Source organism: Nelumbo nucifera, chromosome 4, assembly GCF_055504915.1.
Source record: "Nelumbo nucifera cultivar China Antique chromosome 4, China Antique-T2T, whole genome shotgun sequence".
In the NCBI taxonomy this organism is placed as follows: domain Eukaryota; kingdom Viridiplantae; phylum Streptophyta; class Magnoliopsida; order Proteales; family Nelumbonaceae; genus Nelumbo; species Nelumbo nucifera.
In genome coordinates, this window is record NC_142652.1 from 43397440 (window position 1) to 43421936 (window position 24497).

At 44.2% G+C, this 24497-nt stretch overlaps 1 protein-coding gene across 3 annotated transcripts in view; it reads left to right on the forward strand.

Annotated features, from left to right (window-relative positions):
* Window positions 1–24497, forward strand: part of LOC104606953 (proline-rich receptor-like protein kinase PERK1) — a 36883-nt gene that overhangs the window by 1477 nt on the left and 10909 nt on the right. For all 3 annotated transcript variants that reach the window (XM_010272405.3, XM_010272407.3, XM_088902440.1), the window contains exons 2-5: window positions 18041–18568; window positions 18648–18734; window positions 18831–18901; window positions 19166–19242. In XM_010272405.3, the coding sequence (XP_010270707.1) occupies window positions 18041–18568; window positions 18648–18734; window positions 18831–18901; window positions 19166–19242 (763 nt within the window). The remainder of the gene's footprint in view (window positions 1–18040; window positions 18569–18647; window positions 18735–18830; window positions 18902–19165; window positions 19243–24497) is intronic.

The following is a 24497-nucleotide window of genomic DNA, read 5'->3' on the forward strand; positions in this document are numbered from 1 at the left end:
ATAAGTAAATATTATTTTTTACATTAAATTATTTATAATATAAACAAATAGGTTTATAATTGATTTTAATAATATATTTTATTTTGGGAAATTCTCGATGGGTATCCTATACTTTAGGCCGAGTGTCAATTTAATACCCAAACTTTAAAATGCGACAATCTAGTACCTACCATTAAAAAACCATTAATTATGTATATCACGTGACCTCACATGCGTTTTAAAACTTTTGAAATTTTCAAAATTACCTAGCTCTCTGTACTTAGTTGAGAGACGGCTCGGATGTACTACCAGTACATGTGAGACAGAAACAACCACCACCATCTCCCCGGTCACCCTTACAACAATACCACCGGTGGCAACAGTGGGAAGTGTTGGATTTTAATTTCATAAGAGATTAAACCCAATGGGTTTGATTGGTCAATTACATGAGAAATTGCACCTGCACACTTGATTGAAAAATTAGCTTTTCTCTTATAAAACCTAGTTTTGAACTTGTCCCACATTGGAAAATTATAAGCTTTGTTTTTATTATTTTAAGAGGAGCTGATTTACTCTCCTTAGAAATAGTAGAGGAGAGTATGGGGGTTTGATACCGCGTGCATGCATGTGTGTGGCGCAATGAGGCGCTTTAGAAGTGCACTTTGCTCGCACCAAAACCAAAACCGCCCTTTAGTTTTGGTGCAATGCTGACCGTTGATCACCATTGATGAGATCAACGATCACGATTCGATTGGGTGTGATCAAGAGGCACAATTCAAAGTTAACAGTCATTAATGTTAACTACTTTTTAAGCATTGTGACTGTTCAAGGTGCCTTCTCTAAACCAACACCTACCTTTTCTTCATACCTCTTCATAAACTATTTAAGGAGCATGAATCAGACTTCAAAAACACACATTTTCAAAATTCACTTTCTCTCTTTTTCTTAGTCAGGTTTGCTACAGTCTCACAGAAGGTTTTTTTGGAGATTTTTCAACTTTGCTGGTTGTAGACTCTCGCCCAAGGCTCTATTGTATCATTGGAACGGATTTACCTATAACCCAACCGCAAACTCAGTAAACTGAGTGGGGGCAAATAACGTTCTAAAAACAGTATCTTCAAACACACCTCAGAACTTCTCCTCCAAAGTTATAATGACCCCATTTTCCAACAGGAAGCGAATGAACTGCTGACTGTTGTCAGATCCCAGACTCCTAGTTGAAGGAAGAAAAGAGAAGCAACGAAAAGAGTCTTAGACTAGAGTCGGTTTTTTGAAAAACCGACTAGACTCATTATAGTCTATTAATACGAAAAACCCTCAATTGCAATATGTGTTCTTCCTTCCGAGTTTTGACAACCCAACTGCGAAATTTCTGAGTTCTAATCCTCAAAATATCTGCTACTATTTCCCCTGTCTCTCATTGCTTCTTTCTTCCGAGTGAGTCATTGATTGTCGACCCAATCAGGTCGTTGGTGGAGTGAATCCTGAGTGCGAGGGATCTGGAGGAGATCATCGAGAGGAAGAAGCTTTAGTTTCATTGAAATGGGTTTGCATTACTTTCATCATCATTTCCGCCATTATTGTTGTTGGAGTTGGGGCAATCAGGAATGATAATTGTTGATGCAGCACAATCTGGGCACTCCTAACTGGCTGAGAGTTGGCTCCTAGCTGTGATGGACGACACCTGAGAGGAAGAGGAAGGTGAAGGGTTCCCAGGGAGCTCTCCCGGTGGGAACACTCCGATGGCTAAGTTAGAACTCAGAGGAAACTTAAAGAAGACACAGCGAGTTAAGAGTGCTGAGAGTGCTAGCTTTAATATCTCTGCTTCGTGAGGGTCGGGGTCCTTTTATACTGGAGCTCGGTCACATCAGGCGTAACCGCCACTGCCTTAACTGTTACTGCCAGGGCAGGGGTGGCAGGTGCAGGCTGCTGCTACAGGCTGCTATTGCAGGGTACGGACTCGTCAGGTGTGCCATGCCTTTTAGAGGAGGCAGGCAGAACGCCACCTGGCAAGGGATCCGAGCACTGCCACCGGATCCGGCAGGTACGGATGTCAGGCAGATCTCCTTGCAGTCTGCCGAGCTACTGTGCACCAAACCACCTGGGGCAGGTTTGCCTTGCACTGAGGTGTCGAGGTACACTGAGGTGCCCGCACTATAGGCGAGCCTTAAGCAAGTACAACAAGGGTCTCGATGGTGCTGTCCCAAGGTGTTTCTCCCTCGGGACACTTAGCCAAAAGTTGGGGTGCTTCCTTTTTAGGAAGGGAGAGCTCGGAGTCCCTTAGGGGGAGCTCGGGTCTTAGGAGGAGCTCGGGTCCCTTTGCATGGGGGAGCTCGGGGTGCTCCACCCTTAGGCTCGAAGTCCAAATTGTCTTGTCTGCCAGCTCATAGGATGGACCGGTTTTCTGCTCGGTTCTGCCAGGCACAGCTCGGGTCACGTATGGTCTACGCGTGGATGTGACGCAAGTTGTAGACTCCGCGGACGTCAAAAAACGCGCTAAACTGATTTCGTCTTGAAGGTCGCGCAACCAGTTTTCATGAGGACCGTCAGATGATTTCGATCTCAACCGTTGATGCCCAAGTATAGTGGCTATAAATAGTGGGGGTCCTAGCCATTTTTCTTTGCCACAAATCTTCGGCTGTAGTTTTGAGCTCGCGTCTAAAGCCTTCAACTCGGGTCAGTTCTTCCCAGTCTGGTCCTTCTCTTTTCGGTGAGTCACCCTATCTCTTCTTCGGTTTCGTTATGTCTTCCTTTGACAGCCAGTTAGATGAGCCCGAGGTGCCTGAGGTGGGTGCCTCGTCTCAGGGTAACCCTACCGGAGTCCAGTCCCCCAAGGCGCGGGTGGCCTCGGGTAACTTGGCGTCCACCTCTCACCGAGGTCGGATGTCGGACAGGTTCGGACCTTCCACTATGACCCTGGAGAGGCTCCGTCAACTCATTCAACAGTACAACCTGCCCAGGGAGTACTCCTATAGTATTCCCGCGGGTAACTTCCCATGGGAGCACGACCCTGATGAGGTCGTAATCTTTCGGGAGCATCTCATAGCCAGGCTGCGCCTTCCCTTCCATCCACTCATAGTGGAGGTCTTCAATCACTTCAATGTTACGATAGACCAGCTTCACCCGAATTTGGTCTGTAATGTGGTCAGGACCATCTCCCTCTGCTACGAGTATGTCCTCCCCCTTAACTTGGACATATTCTATTCTATCCTTATCAAGAAGAGCGCTTCATGCGTTCTCCCCGAGCACAGGAGGGCCTACTACTTGTCCCCTCGCCCGGGGTTCAAGTTGATGCATAAGCTTCCTAGCAAGATCCCAGCGTGGAAGCAGGACTACTTCGTAGTCCGGAACCCTGCGGGGTGGCCCTTCCCTACCCACTAGAGGGCGGCTATCCAAGACCCTAGCATCATCCTCGACATGAAGATCAGGGAGACATTCCAATCGTAGGCTGAGGTCGGTTGTAGTTTCAAGGACCTCATCACCGAGAGTATGCTCATCCAGGCCGGCTTGAGTCCGGGTAGGTAGTTAGTACCTTAGTTGTCTGGCCTGCTCCTTTCTTTTACTTGAGTACTAATGCCGAGCTCTGTTGCAGGTCCCATGGAGGCAGACAAACTTAAGGGAGATTGGCTCTTCAAGCACATGAAGGGAAGGAAGAAGTGGGTTGCTAAGAGAGCCCGTATCGAGTCACCTCCAGCCCCTACTCCCGAGCCCAAGCTTTCGTTGGCTCCAACCTCCGAGCCTGAGCTCCCTGGGGCTCCTCCAATTATTGACTTGGAGGAGATACCACCTAGGGAGCCCGAGACTTCGACCGAGCCCGCTATGAGGGTGGCAACCAAGCCAGAGGTCACCACCAAGGCTGCTGACGTAGCAGCGGAAGTCTCCGCCGAGCCCATTCGTACAGTCGAGACGGCGGTCTCTAGCTTGGGGAGCTCAGATGGAGGCCGAAGTATCTTGGTCCCCTAGTGCGGCCTTCGAAAAAGCAAAGGGGTTGTTTACATCGAGGAAATTTTGGTCTGGGCTGATATGCTTAACCTTGCTCAGCTCGGAGCCCGGGCTGCAACCCACACTATGGTGGTAAGTTCTCTTCTTTTTCCTTTCCTTTTCTTTTATGTATGTACTTCTCTTCGGTACTAACTAACTTCCTTTGTCAGGCGAACTCCGCCATGCACGCCCTTGCTCCTTCAGTCCGAGAGGAACCTGATGCAGGCTCTGACTGCCGAGGAGTCTTCCCGCGCTGCCCATACCAATCTGCGGGTAGCCCGTGAGCAAATCCACTGGTTGGAGAGCGGCGCCAAGGGCCAGAGGGATATTATTACGGCGCTGACGGCAGAAAGAGACGAGCTAGCACGCGAGAAGGACATGCTGAGGGGCGAGGTGGAGGCCCTCAAAGCAGAGCTGGCACACGAGAAGGGTGTGCTGAGGGGCGAGCTAGACGCCCTCAGGGTAGAGGCAGAAGGCCTTAAGGAGAATAAGAAGGCCCTCTTGCACGAGGTGGAATTCCTCAAGGCGGACCTCGAAGAGAAGACCGAGATCTTCACTCAAGCGATAGGGGAGACGAATGTCAAGGTTGTCGTGGTGTACATCCAGTCTGATAAATTCGATGCCGTTCTAGGGGAGGCTTACCGCAAGGGGTTCAAGCTCAACAGGTGGTTGATAAGGCACATGTACCCCGAGCTTGACACAAGTGCCATCACCACCTCACGAATCACGGATGAAATAGCTCATCAAGCCACAGAGGATCTGGATTCAGAGGTGGAGGATGATGAAGAAGCGGATGCCCTTGACCAGTCCGAAGCTCCTGAGGTGGTCTCACGCGGAGACGAAGAGCCCCCGAAGTGATTGTCCTTGTATTGCGAGCCTGTGAGCTCAGTTTTTTTTTTTGGCAAGCCCACTGTACAAAACTTACTTGTTAATGAAATTGATCTTTCTTTCCCAAGTGTTGTTTTATCCGAGCTATCATGGTTGAATATGCTAGGTGATTGACATAGTAGGGCATAGTAAGGCATGTGCCTGAACTGTTCTCCGGCGTACACCGAAGTGACTGACAATAAAGCATAGTAAGGCATGTACCCAAACTGTCCTCTGGCATACACCGAGGTGATTGACAATAAGGCCTAGTAAAGCATGTGCCCGAACTGTCTTCTGGCTGGTCGTATGCCGAGGTGAGCTAAGCGTCGCAGAATCCGCTGGTCTGCTTGCACCCTCGATGCATCATGTATTGTGGTGCCGAGCTCCTTGGTCAGCTCGGTGCCTTAGCTCCTTAGAATTTGTTCACGTCATAGGGGTGGCTAGGTTATTATGCTGGAGTTTGTTAGTTCGGCATTTTGGCCCTTGAGCCCTGAGAGGCCCGTGGCTTGCTCTCGGTGTTCACCCATGGCATAAGAGCGACTAGGTTTTATGCGCCGTGGTCTCTGCCAGCTCGGCGTTTTGGCCCTTAAGCCCTGAGAGTGACTCGTGGTTCACTTAGTTATTTATAGGTAATACTGCCTTAGGTTGACAATATTCCATGCCCGAGGTACTCGTTCCCCTTCTAGGGTTTCGAGCTCGTACGTTCCTTCCCCGTGTACTCGCTTTACTCGGTAGGGTCCTTCTCAGTTTGGACCGAGCTTGCCAACACCGGGCTCAGGCGCCATAACCTTACGGAGAACCAGGTCGCCAATGCGAAGAGTCCGCTTTTTGACCCTAGTGTTATAGTACCGAGCTACCCTTTGCTGGTAGGCCACGGTCCTGATGTATGCAAGGTCCCGTATTTTTTCAAGCAAGTCGAGATTGGTGCGTAGCTCGTCTTCATTCGCCCTGTCATCATGCGCTTCTACTCTTAGCGAGGGGACTTTGATCTCAGCTAGAATGACTGCTTCGGTGTCGTAGGTGAGGTTAAAGGGGGTTTCTCCTGTGGCTGTCTTTTCTGTGGTGCGATAGGCCCACAATACGTTGGGCAGCTCATCTGCCCCTAGTCCCTTAGCTAGGTCTAGTCGCACCTTTAGTCCACGAAGAATAGCTCTGTTTGTGACTTCCGTTTGACCATTTACTAGAGGGTGTGCCACTGAGGTGAAGTTTTGCTGAATTCCCATGTCTCGGCTTTAGAGGGTCACAAGCAGTGCAGGTAGGGGAGCATGTAGGATCTTCGGTATAGCCGTTCGTCTATCACAACGTATTTGGCTGCCTGACGCTCTACTCTCCTAGCGGCATTACGATCTGTGGGGTGGGTCCCATGTAGCATGAAGCTCGTGAGCGGATCAATCCAGTTTGACTCTACTTGAACAACGGGAGCGACCTCCACTGGCCCCCTGAGAATGCTAGGCCAAGGCAAGTTCTCTATACACATAGTCCTCATGGTGTTATCACTAGTGCTGGCTAACCAGGATAGGGCATCGGCCTCAGCGTTCTCTGACCTTGGGATTTGCTGGATGAAGTGTGACCGGAAGTTGAGCAGAGATCCACTCACTTTGGCCAAGTATGCTACCATGGTTGGCTCGCGAGCTTCGTACTCACCATAACCTGATTGACCACGAGATGGGAATTGCTGCAGACGACAATGTGTTTGGCTTTCACTTCCTTTGCTAGATCCAGCCCGGCTAGTAGCGCCTCATACTTTGCTTCGTTGTTGGATGCCGCGAGCTCAAAGCGTAGTGCGTACTCTAGTTTCACACCACTTGGCCCGTACAGAACAATCCCAGCTCCGCTGCCCTACCGGTTTGACGAGCCATCGACGTGATGGATCCAGGGTTCCTCGTCCCAGCTTGCGCTTGGCCTAACTTGGAGAGATGCCACGCTGGTTGCTACATCATGGCGCTTGGGTTCAACCAGCCCGGGAACCCTGAGCTCTTTCATACTGGGGGCCTCGTGTTCCACCGGCCTGGGGACTTCGGAGCTAAAGGTGCATTTTGCGACGAAATCTGCCAAGGCTTGGGCCTTGATAGCAGTTCACGATTTATATTGGAGTTCGTACTTGCTGAGCTCGATGGCCCACTTTGTCAACCTTCCTGAGACCTCGGGCTTGAGCAAAACTTGCCTCAGAGGTTTGTTGGTAAGGACAATGATGGTATGAGCTTGGAAGTATGGGCGGAGCTTTCGGGCTGCTATAACCAGTGCATAGACTAACTTTTCTATCTCTGGGTACCTTGTCTCTGCTCCCTACAACACTTTACTAACATAATAGACAGGTCGTTGGACCCGATCTACTTCTCTTATGAGTACCGAGCTAACCACCTCGTCACTTGATGAGAGGTATAGCTCTAAAATATCACCCATTTCGGATCGGGTTAAGACTGAGATGCTGGCGAGGTGCCTTTTGAGCTCGTCAAACATAACCTGACACTCTTCGATCCATTCAAAGCCTTTGCTTTTTTATGGCCTTAAAAAAAGGCAGGCAGTGATCTGTTGACTTGGACATAAAGCGGCTCAGAGCGGCTAACCGGTCGTTCAGCTTCTGGACCTCCTTTAATTTTCGGGGTGGTCTCATTTCTAGGATGACTTTGATTTTGTCCGGGTTGGCCTCAATGTCTCGCCGGTTAACGATGTACCATAGGAATTTACCCGAGGTGACACCAAAGACACACTTGTTTGGATTTAGTTTTATATTAAATTTATGCAAAATTTCGAAAACTAAATGCAAATTTTGTATTAAATCATGTGAAAATTGGGTTTTGACGACCATATCGTCTACATAACACTCTACTTTTTTGCCAATTAGTGGCTCAAATAGTTTGTTTACAAGTCTTTGAAAAGTGGCCCCAGCGTTTTTCAACTCGAAGGGCATGACCTTGTAACAGTACAGGCCGAACTCGGTTTTGAAAGCAGTTTTCTCTTCATCAGCTGGGTCCATCCTGATCTGATTGTAGCCCGAATAGGCATCCAGGAAGCTCAGCAACCCGTGCCCCAAGGTCGCGTCCACTAGACGGTCGATCCTGGGAAGTGGGAAGTAGTCCTTTGGGTAAGCTTGGTTCAGGTCGGTGTAGTCGACACACATGCGCCATTTACCGCTGGCTTTTTTCACCAGAACGGGGTTGGCTACCCAGCTCGGGTAATGAACCTCCCTGATAAAATCGGCTACAAGGAGCTTCCCGACCTCCTCGGTGACTGCCCTCCATCACTCTGGGCTAGGTTGCGTTTCTTTTGTCTAACGGGCCTAACTACAGGATCAGTGTTGAGCCTATGAGTTATAATGCTGGGGTCTATGTCGGGCATTTCTGCCGCTGGCCATGCAAAAACATCTAAATTTTCGAGTAAGAAACTTACCAGTTGAGATCGCAGTGGTTCTTCAACAGAAGCACCGATCTGAAGTACCCGAGTTGGGTCCTCTGTCGAGGCCGAGATGGGGATGGTCTCTTCGGTAGGCGCGGCTCGCTCCGCGAACTACTCCGCAGGTCGTTCTATCTCGAGGTCATTTGCTTCCTTGGCCTTTCCTTTGAGGGCGGCTATGTAGCACTTGCGGGACTCGAGCTGATCACCTCGCGCCACTCCGACTCTGAAGTCTGTAGGGAACTTCATCGCCAGATGGTAGGTGGAGACTACTGCTCGTAAGGCATGGGTGATGGTCCGACCTACTATTGCATTGTACGGGGAGGGGGTTGCGACCACCAGGAACTCGTGGCTGAGCCTTACCACACTAGGCCAAGTGCCGACCTCCACAGGTACAGTGACTCTCCCTAAAGGCCTGACCTCCTCACCGCTGAATCCTACGAGTGGAGTGTTTGCGGGCTTCAGGTCGCTTTCTTGGAGTGTAGCTGATCGAAGGCTGCCTTGAAGAGAATATCTGTCGAGCTGCCTGAGTCAACTAGGACGCGTCTGACCTCAAAGTCGTTGATCTTAATCTTTATGACGAGCACGTCATCATGGGGGTAATGGACCCCTCGTGCATCGTCTTCAGTGAAGAAGATTGGTTCCTCCATCCTTGGCCGCTTTGGGGGGTTAAGTTCTTCCCTGGCGGCCTCGCGGGCTGAGGACTGAGCTGCTGCCAAAGTGCAACCCGCGACAATTGATCCCCCAACAATCACATGGATGGTCCCCCGAACTGGTCTCTCGTCAGAAGGCTGCCTTTGCGGCTGTTCTGCCTGTCTGTTGGATTCGGGAGCTTCTTTATTCTGCTCCCCGTGCCAACCTGGTTTATTATTATTATTATGCTGTACAAAATTTCTCAGATATCCGCGACGGATAAGTTCTTTTATCTCGTCGCGGAGGTTCTTACAGTTTTTGGTACTATGACCGTGATCTCTATGGAAACTACAATACAAGTTTTTATTCCTAACATTGGGATCGACCTTTAGCCGAGGTGGCCACTTCACATATGGGACATCCTTGATCGCCATGAGGATCTCGGCCCACTTTGTGTTGAGGGGCGTATAATCCTTTTCTGTTGCCGGGGCTCGAAAAGGCTGAATTGGCTTTGCCCCCCGAGCTTGGTCCTTCTTCTTCTTGCTGTCACTTGGAGCCGAGGGCTCCGGTTCCCTTTTTCTTTTTTCAAGGGCCTGCTCGCCCTTCTGGTTGATCTCCTCCTCTGTCCCTATGAACCGGTCTGCCAGTTCGAGGAACTCGGTCACGGTCTTGGGTTGGTTGACCACCACGTGCCATCTAAACTCCTTGTGGGTAATGCCGCGCTTGGCCGCAGTGGGCCAAAATGCAGGGTCTAGGTCGGGTATCTGCAGGCAAGCGTCATTAAACTGCTTGATGTAGTTCCGGATGCACTCTCCTTCCCTCTAGACTATGCTGAGGAGGCTTTCTTGGGTCCTCGGGCACCTTTTACTGGTGACGAAGTGGGAGGTGAAGACCTGCACGAACTGCGCCCAACTCCTTATTGAACCTGGCGCGAGGTTTCGGTACCAAGTTCGAGCTACTCCTTTGAAAGTGGTGGAGAAGGCCACACACATGCAAGACTCGCTTGCTCTGGCTAGATGCATCTGGGACTGTAAGGCGTTCACGTGGTCGTTGGGATCAGAGGACCCATCGTACTTGTCCAGGGGGGAGTTTGAAGTCCTTCGGCATTGGGACAACAAAGAGCTCTGGTGACAGGGGGGAGGGAACTGAAAGAAGCGGTGTAGCTTTTACCTTGCTCGATACCTCTACCTTGCCTCTGAGCTCGGATAGGTCACATGTGGCAGTTCGGCGAGCTTAGCGACGCCTTCGCTGCTTCTTAGCCGGCTCGGCATTGGTGCTGCTAGCCTCGGTATTACTGAGCTCGATGGGCCCGGGGAAAAGCTCGAATGGCTGGTACTGTCGGTGGCTGCGAATAGAGGGACCTTGTTCCAGGTCGTCGGCCAACACTTCGAACCGGTTTTCAACAAGCAGAGGTTTAAACTGTGAGCGCTGAGGTGACACCGGCCTAACCGGCTAGGAGGCCCCCGACCTAACTGCAGGCCGCGAGGCGGGGTTTGGGGGTCTTTCCTTCCTTCCATGGGATGATACCGAGGTCTCTCCTCGACGGGAAGGAAGTTCACTCCGACGGTGAGTCTTGGTCGGCTGTGCAGCTGGATGCCGAGGAGGGAGTGAAGGGAAACTGTTGCTGATACTGATGTTGGGAAACTTGGTGCAGCACTTGCTGCTGGTAGAACTGGAGTTGTTGGAACTGTTGCATCTGAGCCTGCATGGCTCGCATGCAATGCATCAGATCCTCAAGCTGGCCTTTGCTGGCCACCAGAGGGAGGATGGTGGGTTCAACGAAGGTTGTTTCGACTGCAGAAGGCAGTGGAACTGTCACGGGTGCTACCGTCTGAGGCACATTCAGACTTGGAACCTCGTCCACAGAGAGGGGGGCGGTGAACTGCCCGATGCAGACGATGAGTAACTGGGGTTGTTCCTCAGGGGTGTTCCGACGTCCGGCGTTGTTGGAGGAAGCCATAGGTGTTGCTGATGAGTTCTTGGGAGAAGGTTTCACAGAAGTTAGAGGAAGCCTTTTGAAGCGTTCCCACAGACGGTGCCAAATGATGCAGCACAATCTGGGCACTCCTAACTGGCTGAGAGTTGGCTCCTAGCTGTGACAGACGACACCTGAGAGGAAGAGGAAGGTGAAGGGTTCCCGGGGAGCTCTCCTGGCGGAAACACTCCGATGGCTAAGTTAGAACTCTGAGGAAACTTAAAGAAGACATAGAGAATTAAGAGTGCTGAGAGTGCTAGCTTCAATACCTCTACTTCGTGAGGGTCGGGGTCCTTTTATACCGGAGCTCAGTCACATCAGGCGTAACCGTCACTGCCCTAGCCGTTACTGCCAGGGCAGGGGTGGCAGGTGCAGGTTGCTGCTACAGGCTGGTATTGCAGGGTACGAAATCGTCATGCGTGCCATGCCTTTCAGAGACGGAAGGCAGAACGCTGCCTGGCAAGGGATCCGAGCACTGCCACTGGATCCGGCAGGTATGGATGTCAGGCAGGCACGGATGTCAAGCAGATCTCCCTACAGTCTGCCGAGCTACTGTGCACCAAACCACCTGGGGCAGGTTTGCCTTGCACCGAGGTACCGAGGTACACCGAGGTGCCCGCACTAGAGGCGAGCCTTAAGCAAGTACGAACAGGAGTCTCGATGGTGTTGTCCCGAGGTGTTTCTCCCTTGGGACACTTAGCCAAAAGTTGGGGTGCTTCCTTCTTAGGAAGGGAGAGCTCGGAGTCCCTTAGGGGGAGCTCGGGTCCCTTTGCATGGGAGAGCTCAGGGTGCTCCACCCTTAGGCTCGGGGCGAGCTGGGCCTTGCTTCTTGATGAGCTGTGACACCCGCTGAGTCGTTTGGCCGGGCCTCGGCGATCTCGCTACGCCGAGTAGCTGCTAGGCTGTGACGCTGAATTGTCACTTAAGCCAGGTCATGTCCACGTGTCCCTGTGCTACGAGGTCGGGCCAAATCACCCTACATCAATTGTCAACCTCTCTAATTGCTGTTCCAAGATACTAACCCTCTTCTTCACTCTCTCGAGTTCTCTGCTTAGCCCGTTGATTGTCATCATACGATATTTTTTGGGACTTATTGTACGAAGATCAAGTTCTACCCCATGAATTCTACCAACTAAGGATATAACCATGTCCTGTTCGTCATCCAAACTATGCTGAAGGGCTTCCAGTTTGCTAACCATTTAAGACCAAGTTGCTAAGTTTGGTGTTCCCTCATGTAAACCTGTTGGATCAACACCTCCATCGATTTCAATTTGATCAACGTTCATCTCTGCATCACCCAAATCAACAATTCCTCGCATCCCTGGTTCAGCCTCTATCTTGTTCTTTGGTTACCTGATCCTGCTGATCGACGTCAATGGTGTTGTTGATGATCTTACTATCGTCAGCTGTTGCAATAAAATCCTGATCATCCTCCGTCGTCTGGGACTGAGAGGAGCTTTCTTCTTTCTCAGTTGGTAAAATAGGGTCCAGCTCTAGTACTTCCTCATTGAAATTCCTTCCCCTTATCCTCAGTCTCGGTTGGGAAAATATGGTCCCGTCCACAAGATATAGGCAGTGCCGAACACCGCCTTAATTATTGGATAGGTACTACGCCTTAATTATTCCTATATAATTTCCTTGAGTTAGAGACTGAGGATGGAAGTTAAGAGGAAAGGGGCGAGAGATAGGGGTGCTCATAATCCAATTTAGTTGGCTTAAAGAACATCTCACATCAAACTAATAAATTATGGTTAAAGATCATTTTAACATAGAAATTAACTAAATTTAACCGAACTGTTCAATTATGGTTTGATCTGAATTTTAATATGGTTTTGGGTCATTCTATTGGATTTAACCAATTAGATGGCCCAAAAAACACCAGTCTTTGGACATCAAATATATGCTAAAAAGTGAAACAAACAACTAGTAGTGGAGCGAGGAGTTTTCTCTTAGGGGGGCCAAGAGAATGAGAGATGAGGAAGAATGGAGAAAGGAGACTTAGGTGAAAATTTCTAATTAAGTGCACCTATGAGATGTATTCTACAATTAAAATTTAACCAGAAAGTTCGGTTTTTAGTTTCTGTTAAGGTTAAAGTTAAAATTATGAACCCAATTAAATTTTGGACTGGGTTAAGATTGAGACATTGTTCAATCTGACCTTACAATATATAAGTAAATAAGTAATTATAATTCAAGTCCAACCTGAAAATTCCAATTCAGATAAATTGGATTGATATAGGAAAAAATAATGGATTTTGTTAAAGTTAGAATTAGGATTTCAAGAAATCAGATTGGGTCATGATTGGATAAATCAAAATTAATGTGACTCAACCCACACAATAACATTTTTTTTTAAAATGCTTTGGGGGGCTAAATATTAGCCCAACCAGCTGGTTGTTGATATATGGGATGGGCTACCCCTAGTTAAAGGCATGGGGTGTGGAAAAGTTTGGAGGGCCAAGGACTCTCCCCCCATCCCCCAAATAACTTGGCTCCGCCCCTACAAACAACGAAATTATATACATTAATAAATGCCTTATTAATAATTTGGTTTAATCTATTTTACGTTTTGGTCAACTTTTCAAATTTTAGAAAACTAGATCAAACCAAAAAATTATGATAAGAGAAATTCTCAGGCCAAACCAAACTGTTTTAAGAGACTGGATCAAACATTTCGGGTAGAGAAACAATTTATATTGATCAATTCAAGATTTTTTATATAGAAACAAGTAACAAAAATGATACCAAAGACAACCCTGCAGACTTTGGCATTACCGGCTTTTCTTGATAAAGAGAAAAATGGGCTATCCTTTCCTATGAAAATGAGAATACTGAATATTAAGGCCGCTCCTGCTGGAAGTTTGATAGAAGTGGTTGATGTAGATGTCTCGGGGGGTGGCTTGATGAGTAATTTTGAATCTCCTCTTATCTTTGCCTCTATTTTGCAAGAATTGCTGTATGGCACGAATTCTCTAAACACACTTTAAATACATGTTTTACTAAATATTTATTGTTTTATGCTTTTCTCAATGTGATAAGCATATATACTATAAAAATGATCTGGAGTGATATTATATTTTCTAATTAATTTGTTTTGTACTTTTCTTTAATGAGTTGAATGGTGGAATCAAACAGTACAGACTCTCACTTTCTATGGGATGGGAGGGAACTAGGGGAGAAGGAAAGTGGTACAGTGGTATAAATTTTATATCAGCATTTTAAGATACAAATTTTGCACTCTCAAGGACTCAACTGATGTGAATGAGACAAAAATACAAATTTTGCATTAATTAAGAGTGCAAAATAATATAGTTAGGCTCAATATGGAAGGAATGCAAAAACAAATATCTACAGTACAAATACATACAAAATACATAGTTTTGCACTCTACAAATATGCATTTTTAACATTTAGAACCGTAACAGATTGCTTGCAACTAGTAGGATTCTCTTACACAAATTTCCTGTACTCATTGATGTTACTCCTGAAATTTTCTTATTCTTATTCATGATGGTGGGCTGTTGGTATAGAAGAGTAGAGTATATAATAGGAAGTAGGAGAGAGAATGCTAGTAGCTTCTGTATTTTTTCTATTTCTCTCATACTTTGTATTTATAGTAGCTAGAGTCGGTGGTTGGAAGGTAAACTGACTTTACATTTGTGGTTAATATTATTTGCTCTAGATCATTCTTTTATTGAAGGAATTTTGACCACACAAATTTGCTTGCTTCTCAAGTATAATTAGGAAGTTCTAGAGTAAAGTATTCTAGAAATGTGTAGCAACTTCTAATACTCCTCCTTGGTGCACATTTCAGTAACTCCAATCATGTCTCGTAATAGTTCGAACTTGCCTTTTGGTAGTGCCTTTGTAAATATGTCTGCTAATTGTTCTTCAGTCTTATAGTGTTTGAGTTCTATTTCTTTGTTTGCTTCAGCCTCTCTGATGAAGTGATACTTGATGCCTATATACTTGGTTCTACTGTGAAATATAGGATTCTTTGCCATTGCTATAGCTGATCTGCTATCGCAATAGATTTATGTAGCTTCCACTTGTGGTTCTCCCATATCCTCAAGTATTCTTTTTAGCCATATAGCTTGGCTTGTTGTCATTGCTGCTGCAATATACTCTGCTTTAGTTGATGATTGCGCAACTGTTGTTTGTTTCTTTGATGCCCAAGAAAATATCCCTGATCCAATTGTGAAAGCATATCCTGACGTGCTTTTCATGTCGTCTACTGACCCTACCCAGTCACTATCTGTGTAGCCAATTAGTTTTGAGTCATGCGTGACTCTGTACCATATTCCGTAGTTTTTTGTTCCTTGCAAGTATCTAAGCACTCTCTTAGCTGCTCCATATTGAACTTGACTTGGAATCTGCATGAATCTTGATAGTAGACTAACTGCATACATGATGTCTGGTCTTGTAGCTGTTAAATAGAGTAAGCTTCCAATTATACTTCAAAATTGTGATTCATCTGCTTTTGGTGAGCCATCTTCTTTCTTGAATGCTTTATTGTTGTCTAATGGAGTTGATACTGTCTTGTAGCCTTCCATTTTGAATTTCTTCAAGAGAGTCTCTGTATACTTTTTTTGTGAGATGAAGATCCCATCTTCTTCTTGAGTTATTTCGATCCCGACAAAGTAGTGCATTAAACCCAAATTGGTTGTCTCGAAAGTCTTCATCATGTCTTCTTTAAATTTCTTGATCATCTTCTCATTATTTCCTGTGTAAATGAGATCATCGACATATAAAGAGACAATAAGTGTATCATTTGTACCTTGAGTCTTGATGTAGAGTGTTGGCTCACTTTTGCTCCTCCTGAATCCTTGCTCAATGAAGTAGCTGTCGATTCTACTGTACTGGGTTCGCAGAGCTTGCTTTAGGCCATATAATTTGAGAACTGTATATTCTTGTCCTTGCACCACGAACCTTTGAGGTTGCTCCACATAAATTTCTTCCTTAAGGTAGCCATTGAGGAATGCTGACTTCACATCTAGTTGGAAAATCTTCAATTTCTTCTATGCAGCTAATGCAATCAATGCCTTGATTGTGTCAAGGCGTGCAACTGGAGCAAATGTCTCATTGTAGTCCACACCATATTGTTGTGAGTATCCTTTAGCAACTAACCTTGCTTTATGCTTCTGGATTGAGCCATCTGAGTTAAACTTTGTCTTGTAAACCCACTTAACTCCTATAGTGTCTTTGTTTTGTGGACGATCTACAAGGTCCAATGTCTCATTTTTCTCGATCATCGTTATCTCTTCGTCCATAGCTATTCTCCATACTTCTTTCTTAAAAGCTTCTTCAAAGCTTTTTGGCTCCATAAGCATTAAGTTGCATGTCTCGTATATCTCTGTTAAGGATTTAGTTTGTCTTGGTGGTGAGTTTGGAGGAGATTCTGTGGTTCGTACTGGTTCTAATTGTGTTGTTGGTTGAGTTGGTGATCCAGTTTGGTCATGGCCTTCTTCAATTTCTTGTCTTGGTAATAGGGGCATGTTGATACCAATTGTATGCAGCGTCTTCGTCGAATCTTACCTCTTGGCTGATTATGAGCTTCTTTGTTCTTAAGCTATAGACTTGATATCCTTTTGATTGAGTGCTATAGCCTAAGAAGATTCATTTCTCAGTCTTCTCGTCTAGCTTGCCTCTTTTCTCTTGTGGAATGTGAGTGTAGCATATGCTGCCAAAAACTCTGAGATGCTTTGCTGATGGCTTTTGTCCACTCCAAGCTTCGATCAGTGTCTTATTTTGCAGAGCTTTGGTTGGACATCTGTTGAGCAAGTAGACTGTAGTGCTTATTACCTCTGCTCAAAAAGTTTTTGGAAGACCCTTCTCCATGAGCATGGCTCTTGCTGTCTCCATAACTGTTCTGTTTTTTCTTTCTGATACTCCATTTTGTTCTGGTGCGTATCTGACTGTGAGTTGATGCTCCATGCCTTCATCTTCACAGAACTTGTTGAATTCATTAGAAGTGTATTCTTTGCCTCTGTCACTTCTTGTCGTCTTGATGTTGTGACCACTTATCGATGAAGAGAATGAAGTACCTATTTTGATCATTTGATGCATTGGACCGCAAACGTCTGTATGGATTAACTCTAGTGGCTCTTTGGCTCTCCAAGCTTTTCCGGATGGGAAATGTTGTCGGTGTTGTTTCCTAAGCATACACCCTTCGCAAACATTGTTGAGCTCCTTGATTGCTGGTAGGTCTCGCATCATGTTCTTCTGCTAAAGGATCTTTAAGCCATGGAAATTAAATGTCCAAACCTTCTATGCCATAGCCACGACTCGTCCACTTGCGCTTGCATTGCTACATTGCTTGCGTATCTCCATTGTATGGGAAAACATCTGTTTTCTTTCATTTTTATTTTTGCAATTTCAAGGGATTTGTCTTGCTTGTCGTAGATTGTGCAAGAATCTCCCTCAAAATGTAAAGAGTATCATTTTTCCATCATTTGACCTACACTGAGTAGGTTTTGATCAATGTTGGGGACCAAGAGTACATCATTGATGTATTTCTTGCCTTGTTTGGTGTCAATGACAATGATGCCTTTGCCCGTTGCTTCCATGCTTCTTTTGCAGTTGACGCACCCATAATTCGAGGAAATATATCGTCTGCCATTGCTTGCTGCAAGCAAAATAACGCTTGAGAATCCTTTTGTTGATTCTCTTATTGGACCTTCTTTTGATTTGCTAAGAGAGTAGAAGTGTCTTTAGGAATACTGTATCCTTCTTCAACAATTTTTCATAGATTTTGTGATCGAAAATAGGTCATCATTTTGATGGACCAAAAATCATAATTTTCTCCATGGAAAATTGGAAGAGAAAGAGAAGAGCGATTGGAATCGGTATTCATAATGAATAGTAAGGATTACGCCCAGTGTTGATCAAACAAAGCTCTAATACCACTGTTGGTATAGAAGAGTAGAGTATATGATAGGAAGTAGGAGAGAGAATGCTAATAGCTTCTATATTTTTTCTGTTTCTCTCATACTCATTTGCAATACAAGAGGTTGTATTTATAGTAGCTAGAGTCGGTGGTTAGAAGGTAATCTGACTTTACATTTGTGGTTAATATTATTTGCTCTAGATCCTTCTTTTACTTAAGGAATTTTGACCACACAAATTTACTTGCTTCTCAAGTATAAATAGGAAGTTCTAGAATAAAGTATTCTAGAAATGTGTAGCAATTTTTAATATGGGCAATACAATCAGATAATCGTCAGAATTCTCAGCCCCAACAATGGAAACTCAAAGCATCACTGCAAGGTTGTGAGGTACCAATGCTATCAAAGTCTTCACCTCCATCAGCAGCTGAATCACCACAGCAGCTGCTTTCAGCATCATACAATTCAGAACCTCCACCTCCGAGCTCAAGCAGCACCGGAGGTTGGGGGCCCGTGCATTCAGTGTTAGATAATCAACTTAAGCAATCCTTCTCAACAAAGGCATTCGAAATTGAAGAATTAGCAGAAGCAACCAATGGATTCTCAGAAGACATAGGAGCAGGTGGTTTCGGATATGTCTACAAAGGAATCCTTTCTGATGGGAATGAAGTAGCGGTTAAGTGTCTTAAAGAAAAAAGTAGACAGGGCGACCGTGAATTTCTTGCTGAGATTGAAATTATTAGCCGTGTACATCACAAGCATCTGGTTTCATTGCTTGGGTATTGTGTTAATGGTAATCAAAGAATGCTTGTTTATGAATTTGTTCCAAACAAGACCTTGGACTTCCACTTACATGGTATGTCTTTCTATATATTTCTCCTATCAACCTTCTAGAACTTTTCTCAAAGAAATAAAAGAAGAAAAAATGATTGCAGGGAAAGATCAACCAACTTTGGATTGGGCTTCGAGACTAAAAATCGCCATTGGAACTGCAAAAGGACTTGCATATCTGCATGAGGACTGTGAGTTTTATTCTAACCTTACTTTCTAGTGACACGTCATGAGGTATTGTTTTATTCTAATTAACCTTACTTAACTTTAAGCAATTATATCTATAGGTCATCCTAAGATTGTCCATCGTGATATTAAGGCTACAAATATTCTCCTTGACTCTAAATTTGAGGCAAAGGTACTCTCTCTCTCTCTCTCTTGACTCTAAATTTGAGGCAAAGGTTTTGTGTGTGTGCATGGAAAGCCCAATAAGAGTGGTGTACATAGAAATCAAAACCAAGTTGTTGTAGTGAATAGAACTGCACATTTTATAATTAAGGAAACTAAAAAGACACATATATTAGCATATGTTTGGATTATGTGATATGATTATCTACTTGCTAACTTTAATTTGGAATCCCATTTCTAAAACTTAGTTAACTAACTAGGATTGTTTTCTCAGGTTGCAGATTTTGGGTTGGCAAAATTCTTTCCTGATACTGATACCCATGTTTCAACCCGAATAATAGGAACTTTTGGGTAAGGGCCATTTCTTTAAATTAAACTATTTAAGTTTCACAACTCATTATAAACACCTAAAGTTTGTTTGTGACTATCATTAATTTAATTTATTTTTACGTGGTAATTGATAAGTGAATTTTATTCAACCTTGCATGCTAATTAATTTACCCAAGAAACAAAGGCAGTGTGGTGCTTCTTATGTTTGTTTGCTGTGTAAAAAGCAGATATAAAATTTGCAACTATTTTATTAGTTAATTTTATATCCATTTATTTTTATTTTTTTTGTAATTATCATTTGCACTTGAGCAAAATTTGCACTTCTACTTCCCACTTTATTTCCTTCCTAATGATGAAAAGTCCTCCTCCCCCTCGCCCATCACTACTTTTCAGTGTGGGGGAGGGGTGCACATCATTTTTCCTCTCATTTCTGTTTTTGACAAATGAGCAACGCCAAGTCAAATGTCAAATGAATTTAGCACTCAGGCCATTGGCATTGAGGCGAGATTCAGTGAACCCCCCCGTGAACCCTCCAATAGGAGGTGTGCACGTTGCCCCTTCAAGTCATGCGCGAAACCTCAATCGCCGTTAGCTTAAATAACCGTTAATCGGTTGAACCGGGCGGGACGAAAACAAAATCAATCGAGAGCCCTCCATCCCTTCGTTTCATCTCCCTCTCTCCCCCACTCCCCCCATTTTCAAGTCACTCGAGCCGTACGTAGTTTTGAGAACACAGAAATCGGCGGCATCCTCACTGATTCACTGACCTCCGGCGGTGAATCATTCAACCATATCCGGCGGTAACCGGGTGAATCATTCAACCATATCCAGCAGCAACCAGCGGCAAGCGGTAAGACCCTCCGGTAAGTGGCTTCTCCTTCTCTGACAGACTTGAAACCCTGTTTTGAATCTCAAATGTGATTTTCTTCTTCTCTACAGGTCACCGGCACCATCCTAACTAGCAAAACAACATGAAATAGTTGGAGAAGGAAAGCAAAACAACATGAAATAGTTGAAGGAGAAGAAAATCACATTTGCCGCTGTTTTGAAAATTACATTTCAAAACAGGGTTCTAAGTCCGTCGGAGAAGGAGAAGCCACTTACCGGAGGGTCTTACCCCTTGCCGCTGGATATGGTTGAATGGTTCACCTGGTTACCGCCGGATATGGTTGAATGATTCAGTGAGGATGCCACCAGTTTCTGTGTTCTCAAACTCGGTTTCTGTGTTCTCAACCGATTAACGGTTAATTAAGCTTACAACGATGGAGGTTTCGCGCATGACTCAAAGGGGCAACGTGCACGCCTCCTATTGGAGGGTTCGCGCGCCCAGTGAACCCAGGGGTTCACAGGATCTCGCCTCATTGGCATTCCTGTACAGATAATATAGTGGTTAGTTACTTAGCTACGGTTAGTTATTCTGTTAGTATAGCTGTTAATTTATTGTACAAGTTGGTTAGTTTGTTACATTAGTTGAGCCGGAGTTTACTTCTTGTATAAATAGTCATCTTGTATCCTGTATAGTTAGGTTGAAATATACAAGAAATTTTTCTCTGTCTTCTAGTTTTCTTCTCCTCCAGAATTTTACATGGTATCAGAGCGAATCAATCCAGATCTACCTGTACCTCCATCCTGTTGATTCTTTTGAAGATTAGATAGTAGATTCTTGGTTTTGCGCCAGCTGAAAGAATGGAAGTTATTGAAGATCCAACGGTTGTGGTTGCATCTCAAACTGGAACTGCAACTGTACACAAGGAAACGACAAGTACCATTAATGGAGATCCAATGGCTTTGGCAAACTCAGATCATCTAGGAATGCAAATTGTCACGACTCCTTTGACAGGTAACAACTATTTGTCTTGGAGTAGATCGATTAAGATAGCCCTAGGAGCTAAGGTGAAGCTCGAATTCATCAATGGAAGGTGTGTGATGCTAGAAGAAGATTCTGTTGATTACGATCAATGGATTTGTGTGGATTGCATGATTAGATCATGGATCTTGAACTCTATTTCTAAGGAAATAGTGGAAGCTTTTCTCTATGCATCAACTGCTAGAGAACTTTGGTTGGAATTGGAAGAAAGATTTCGTGAATCTAATGGACCGCAAATTTATCAGATCCAAAGAGAAATAAGTACTATTTCTCAAGGAAGTTAGTCAGTGGTGAAGTACTTCACAAAGCTGAAGAAACTGTGGGATGAATTGGTCTGTATGCAACCAATACCACGATGTACTTGTAAGAATTGTACATGTGGCATTGCGAAGAATGTTTCAGATCTTGCTTGTTCTAATAGGCTAATGCAGTTTTTAATGGGCCTTAGTGATGATTTTGATCATGTGAGGAACCAGATCTTGATGATGGAGCCCTTGCCTTCAGTCAACAAGGCTTATTCAATGATCTTGCGAGTTGAGAAGCAATGAGAGGTTCATCTTAACTTGGCTGAGAAAGTTGAGAACTCAACAATGTTTGTGAAAGCACCTATGGGAAGAGGATCTGGTGCCGGGAGAGGAATTCATAAGAAGTCAAATTATAATGACAAAAAGAATGAGAAATATGAGAAGTTGTCTTGTGATCACTGTAACATGGGCGGTCATACTAAGGATACATGCTTCAAATTGCATGGTTATCCAGAATGGTATAAGGAACTTAAAGAGCAACGAGGCAAGGTTACAAGAGGAAGAAATATGGCAAAAATGGCTGATAATCCTTTGGATGTTAACATGGACCGTGCGGCTGAAAAACAACTGATCAACAAGTGTATTTGTCAGAGATGATTCAGCAGGAATTGTCGAAGATGATGAAGGGAAAGGCTGCTTTTGAAGGCAATCATGTTAACTTCACACATATTGAGGATTTTGCTGGTAAAAACTCTAGTATTGCTTTCCATTTTGCTTTACATTCATTTGATAATTTGGATTGTGGAACATGGATAGTGGACACGGGTGCATCAAACCACATGTGCAGTAACCCCAAACTACCTCATAAACCAAAACCAGTATCACAAATTACTCCAGTTTTCTTACCTGACGGATCTGTTAAACTTGTTCATCAAATAGGTGATGTGCATCTTAGCCCTAAACTGACCTTGACCAATGCACTTTATGTCCCTAGTTTCAATTTTAACCTTCTTTCAGTAAGAAAGCTTTCCAAGACTGCACAAATTAAATTTGTATTTCTTTCTGACATATGTATTCTGCAGGACCCTCAGACTGAAGCTGTTCTAGCAGTTGGTAAAGTGGTTGGGAATCTATACATTTTGGACAAATCTTTATTCCATGATACTACATTTTTTGTTTCTTGCAATAATCAGATTGACTCAGTCAAATCTTCTTTTGATTCTATTTGTAACTCAGTCAATCTTCCTTGTACTGCTACTAATGATTTGAATAATGATTCTGAACATTTGTGACATAACAGGCTTGGTCATGCTTCATTGAAATCATTACAACATATTACCTTTTTAAATGGTATTGGTACAACACTGCTTTCACCATGTGATGTTTGTCACAAATCAAAACAACATAGACTGTCTTTTCCACTTAGCAATACTAGGGCAGATTCTATTTTTGATCTTCTGCACATAGACTTATGGGGACCATACCATAAAGCTTCTATTACAGGAGCACATTACATGCTTACTGTGGTAGACGATTGTAGCAGAGCTACTTGGGCATTCTTACTTACACATAAACATCAGACATTACAAACATTAATTTTTTTTTTTTCAAATGGTGAAAAATCAATTTCAGAAACAAGTTAAATGCATTAGGACGGATAATGGGTCTGAGTTTACTAGCAATGAATGTCAAACTTTCTTGTCTCAATTAGGAATTATGCATCAAAAGAGTTGTGTTTATACTCCTCAACAAAATGACATTGTTGAGAGGAAGCATAAACACGTCTTACAAATAGCAAGAGCCTTAATGTTTCAGGCCAATATGCCTATAAAATTCTGGGGCCATTCTTTCTTAATGGCAGCTTATATCATAAATAGGGTACCTACTAGTCTTTTAGATTGAAAAACCCCTTATGAAGTGTTACATAACAAAAAACCAGATTACTTAAATGTTTTGGTTGCCTATGCTATGCAACTAACACTAAGCCACATAAGGATAAATTTGAAGCCAGGGCATATAGGTGTGTTTTTGTAGGATTTGTCACAGGTTAGAAGGCATATAGAGTTTATGATTTAGACTCTCATCAATTTTATACTTCTCGGGATGTGGTTTTTCATGAAAATATTTTTCCTTTTGCAAATGTTACCAATGATGGCAGTGAAGTATCATTACCTATTCTCTTTTATGATCCTATTATCTTCAATTCAAATCATTTGCCAACAACTCCTTTAAACCAGAATGTTGATCCTGCTCTTGATCGTATTCCCACTATCTCTCCTTCTACTGCTATTGAATCTATCCATACTGATATCATTTCAGATCCTATACAGTCTTTGGACCCCATTCAATCTTCGTCTGACACACATCATTCAGATATTCCCGTTCCTACTTTAAGACATAGCACTAGACAAAAGTTTAAACCAACATGGATGAATGACTTTGTGTCTAATGTGACCGTTCCTACTGACTTGCCCACTGCTATTACAACTTCAAATACAGCTACATCACTAGGTTCTTTAGCCTATACACCACCAACATTTCCCTATCATAAATCACCTCTTTTCACTACCACTTACATGTCTTTTCTTGCCAATGTGTCCTCTGTTCCTGAACCTAGTTCATATTATCATGCAAGCAAAAATGATAAGTGGGTTGAGGTTATGACAAAAGAGATGGAGGCTTTAGAATCAAATAACACATGGGAGTTGGTTCCTCTGCCACCTGGAAAAATGGCCATTGGGTCGAAGTGGGTTTATAAGGTAAAGTATTTGCCAGATGGTACCGTTAATAGATACAAAGCGAGATTGGTAGAAAAAGGCTACCATCAAATTGAAGGAGTTGACTACAAGGACAACTTTTCTCTAGTAGCCAAGCTTGTTACAGTGAGGATATTTTTGGCTATTGCTACTGCCAAGAATTGGGCTATACATCAATTAGATATTAACAACGCATTTTTACATGGTCATCTTGATGAAGAAGTCTTTATGTAGCCTCCTTAGGGTTATACCAAAGCAAAACCACATGAAGTTTGTTAGTTAAAAAGGTCTCTGTATGGTTTAAAGCAGGCTTCCCGCCAATGGAATGTTGAGTTTTGTGTTAAACTTCAAGCTTATGGATTCACACAGAGTGCACATGATCATTGTTTGTTTACAAAGAGCACATCA